Source organism: Protopterus annectens, chromosome 10.part0, assembly GCF_019279795.1.
Source record: "Protopterus annectens isolate FY-2018-M chromosome 10.part0, PAN1.0, whole genome shotgun sequence".
NCBI lineage: Eukaryota > Metazoa > Chordata > Ceratodontiformes > Protopteridae > Protopterus > Protopterus annectens.
This window is the reverse complement of record NC_056744.1, coordinates 963,186,140-963,191,056: the sequence shown is the minus strand read 5'-3', so window position 1 is coordinate 963,191,056 and position 4,917 is coordinate 963,186,140. Positions and strand designations below refer to the sequence as shown.

General features: G+C 40.9%; 1 protein-coding gene across 1 annotated transcript in view; it reads left to right on the top strand.

The window, feature by feature from the left end:
• Positions 1-685: 685 nt before the first annotated feature.
• The window catches only part of IMP3 (IMP U3 small nucleolar ribonucleoprotein 3), a 1,257,621-nt gene continuing 1,253,389 nt past the window's right edge, over positions 686-4,917 (top strand). Inside the window, exon 1 of the mRNA XM_044085735.1 lies at positions 686-907. Coding sequence (XP_043941670.1) covers positions 708-907 — 200 coding nt within the window. The 5' untranslated portion in view covers positions 686-707. The remainder of the gene's footprint in view (positions 908-4,917) is intronic.

Here is a 4,917-nt window from a genome sequence, read left to right as displayed (position 1 = left end):
TCAGTAATAGCTACTGCTTATTCTGCTTAAAAAACAAAAGCACAAAAAAAACAGATTCCCATCCAGTGAATTAATCCTGACACGTTTGAGGACTTAGAATACAAATGAGAAAACACGCACCAGTGGGGTTTCCAAGTTTTTAAACTGTTAGAAATTGTAACTAAAACATATACAATAACACAAACTTTTATACAAATAAGTATAATAATCAACCACTTAAAATTTATCTACTTATTTTAACTTCATAAACATACTTTCAAACTAGGGATACCACCTGTCCCACTTTGCGAGGAACAGTCCCTCTTTGGGCAGTTGCGTCCTGCAAAAAAATTGAAAAAATGGCAAATGTCCTGAGATTTTAGGACAAAATTATTTCCTATATTTTATGTAATAGCTACACAAAACAGTTATTCTGTATCTGAAACACCTAAATGTTATAAAAACAGAACAAGGAACTGAAATGCTACAAGAATAAGCTTTTATTTAGGCAAAAAACTGAAGTTCTGTCCTTTATACTGGCCGTGGGTATGTTTTGCCATGCAAAATCTGGCGTTTGTTCCTTAAATGGCCCACTTTGGGCATTTGAAAAGGTGGCAGCTCTATTTCAAACACAGGGCTAGATTTAACAGAAAATTAGTCTACAAGCAACTCCTTAGCTTACAGTGTTCACTTCCGGGTGCCACATTATTTTTCTTCCCTGGTATCTGATGTTTTGCTGTCTGTCTGAACTCTTTGGAGCTCTGTTTCAGAAACCGCGCTGTAAAGTTACAATGGTGCGAAAATTGCGTTTTCACGAGCAGAAACTCCTGCGGAAAGTAGACTTCATTAACTGGGAAGTAGATAACAACCTGCATGAAGTTCGGGTGATGCGACGTTTCCGTTTGGATAAAAGGGAGGATTACACTAGGTAATCAAAGCCACTTTTCTGAACTAGACTTGGTAGTACTAGGAGTGCTGTATATACTCATGGTTGTCTCGAAGCGAGATCATATATTATGTGCAGAGTATTTGAACGCTGTATCGTTAGTATTTCTAATTATACTCCACTGTAGACGGATTTGGGGTTTATTCAACTTGTTGAGGGTTCAGTTTACTAGTGTTTTTCCCCTTATCTGTTTTTACTTTAATTATGCATTGCTCATTGCAATGGCATTTTACCATCCTGTAGTTTTCTTAGTTTAGCAGGGTATTGAACTGCTGTAGTAGCAAACGCATGGGTCTCCACACGGGCGCTGCCATGTTTGCCTCCCTTAGCAACTGTCAACGTCATTGCCGGGTTAAACCTGCTTATTTACAGTTCTGTGTGATGCTAGCAATTCACGTGTTTGTTTTTGTGCTTTCTGAGATCAGCGCCCATCATTTTGATGTGAACTAGACGTTTTTTTTTTAAATTCTGTTAGGCTGCATGCGAAATTGAGTGAATTCTTCCAATGCATTAGGTTATGTGTTATGTTTATAAATTCATAACTCTCACCTGTCCCATATTTTGACTGAGAGTTTTATTGCCCTCACTTCAGAGATACAGCTTTGTGAAAGAGCTCACAGTAAGCAGGTGGTGCCATACATATTACAGCTAAAGACTTCTTCAGAAATACATACTAATGTATATCATATTCCATCAGAATTCTAACTGAATAGCAATGTTTAAAGTCCTTGATTAATTCCTTTGTGATTCCTGTCGGGTAGTGACCAGTCTCATGGGGCAGTACTGTGCATTTGTATGCTTTCCTGATGTCTTTGTAATTTTTTTATTTGGCTGGTCCAATTTCCTTTCAAGAACATGGATGATTATGTGCGTGCATATCTGTGCCTATATGCCCCACGCACAAATATAACCTACTGTGTGTATTATATACGTGTAGTGTTTGTGTCTATAAAATATATACACTTTTCTATATGCTGTGTGTCATATATATGTGTGTGTGTATTTATTTTTATATATATATATATATATATATATATATATATATATATAAAACTACATTTAGCAGCTATCGCCAACCTTCATAATGATCTTGATAATTTTTCAGTTATGTCACTTTGCCTATGTAAGACCTTTTTGAAAGGAGTATTACATGTTAAACCTCCGGTCAAGCCTCCCTTAGAATCCTGGGACTTGCTTTTGGTACTTAGGTTCATAGGTTCATAGATTAGTACTAGGCTAACTGCCCTTTTGGGCCATTCAGAGCCTAGCCAGTTACCCCATGTGAGAATCAAACCCTGCACTTTGTGTCTTTAAGGTAAGCACCTTCACCATTATGTCATCCTCCCACCACAACAGTCTTTCACATGTTTTCCTTTTGAGCCTTTTGATTCATGTGATTTGCAATTTTTGTCATGGAAAACCTTACTTCTAGTAGCACTTACCTCAGTGGGAAGAGTATCTGAGCTGCAGGCTTTGAGTGTCGAGTCCTTACTTGATCTTCCACATGGATAGGGTGTCCCTTCGTACTGACCCTTCTTTCTTACCAAAGGTCATTTCTGGCTTTTCCATTAACCAATCTGTTGACCTGATGGTTTTCTGCCCTCAGCATTCTAACAGAGGGGAGTACCTTTTGCACACCCTTGATGTACATCGGCAGCTTCATTGTTATTTGGACAGAACTAAATCTTTCAGGAAAATTGTTTGTGGTCTTTGCAGGATCCAGATTGGGTAAACCTGTTTCCAAAGTGACTTTGTCCTCCTTGCTTAGAAACATCATTACCTTTATCTACCAACAGAATAAGCTATCCTTATCTTCCAGAATAAAACCTATTCTACCAGATCTATGGCTACTAATATAGCATTTCATTCCAGAGCCTCTATGGATGATATCTGCACAGCAGCCACTTGGGCAAGACCTCATACCTTTATATCTCATTACAAATTGGATTTGGCCTCCAGAGGATGAGCATCTTTTGGTTCTATGGTGCTCAGGAATATCCTTCCTTAGGGCCACCCAGGACTCAAGTAGCTGGGAACTCAGTCTTAATGGTAATGAATAAACAAAGATTTACAACATCAGATAAAGAGGTTATGTCTTACCATAATGTTCCATCTGTGTTGTAGATTGTTGTTCATTCATTACTTCCCACCCTCCTTCCCCCTGCCTGGACTCCTGGTGGACTTTAGGAACTCCTGGTTAGGGTATTTGCTCATACAGAGCCACCTACTATTTTTTTTTTCTATTACTACATCTATTATCCAAGGGTGGGCAAACTATCTGGAGTGGATAGGGGAGGGGTATTGTGGGTGGGTCTTGGCTGAGAGTTTTTGGCTGGTGCGGGCTTGGAGGCGGCCTTGTCGGTTCCGAGGATGGAACTGAGGACCTAATGGTGATGAATGAACAAAGATCTACAACTCAGATGGAACGTTATGGTAAGACATAACTTCTTTTTTCAATGGCTGAATCTCCAGATTAATATGGAAGGATAAATGGCACGTCATTTATGTTAAACAGGGGGGGGGGGTCAGTATTTAGGCAGAATGGCATGTTGTTAATGTTAAATGGGGGGTTCAGTATTTAGGCAGCAGAAGAATGAAAAAAAGGTCACAGACCATGGAACAAAAACAAACATAGGTAAGCAGATAGGGAGCCTGACGAGCCTGGTCTGCAAGGCCATGGAACGTATCATCATGGAACTCCTACACAAAGACATTGGTAACCTCCACACTCTGGATCCCACCCAGTTCAGGTTTGTGAAAGGCAGATCATGCCTCCTGAACCTGATCAACTTCTTTGAGGCAGTCACCAAAGCCGTAGATGAGGGTAAGGTGGTTCATACAGCCTATCTTGACCTCGCCAAGGCTTTCAACAACATCCCCCATTCTGGAATTATAGCTAAACTCACTAAACTAGGTATAAACCCCTATGTCACAAGATGGGTTGCCAACTGGCTCACTGACAGAGCCCACACTGTAAAAGTTGCAGACTCCAAATCTGACCTCAAAGCAGTGACAAGTGGAGTACCACAGTGTTCCGTCCTGGGACCTCTCCTGTTTGGTATCTACTTCTCTGAAGTACAGGCTAACACAGAATGCCTCTGGCTAATGAAGTTCACAGATGACTGTAAACTAGGAGCCATAGTAAAGTCCCCAAATGATGTGGACATCTGACAGATGCCTGGTGTCAGAGCCATGGCCTCAAGCACAATGCCAAAAAGTGCAGTGTCATCCCTTTGGTAAAAAACACTGTACCCATGAACTACCACATAGGCAGCAATCTATTTAACACCGAATGTGTGATGAGACCTTGGGACCCAGGTGGACAGTAGTCTCTCCTTTGATAGTCACATCGCCACAGTAGTCAGGAAATCCTTCTACGTGGCACACCTCATCATAAAAGGGTTCTCATCCAGGAAAAAAAGAGGTCATTGTTCCTCTCTACTTGACACTCATTAGACCCTTTATAGAGTACAACTCCCCTTTTGGATTGTACCTCACAAGACATTTGCAGCAGCTGGAAAGGCCACAGAAGTACCTCACAAAGAGGATTACTGGCCTCAAACAAATGCCCTACACTGACCGCCTCAAAAAACTCCAGTTTTACTCCGTAGCATATCGCCTACTCCGAAGTAATCTCTGCCTAACATATAAAGCTATGTCAAACCCAGAGCTGTTGGACATGCTACACCTAAAGAAGTCCCAATCCCTTCGAGCTACACGCTCTAGGGACCTAAACCTTGTCACCACAATAAAAAAGACATGCTGGAGGGATAGATTCCTCTCCCAGAGAATTTCCATACTCTGGAACAGGCTACTCATCTATGTCAAGCAAAGTTCTTCATTAGCACTCTTCAAGAAAAATCTTGATGTGAAAGGGATCACTTATGTGTCTCTGCTTGTCAGTGGCACAGGAAAATAACTTTCTTGGGTGGCGTAAGTCAGGGAACCTTGATGGCTAGGCTTACTTAGGCCCTTGGGCCAATAAATTTTTT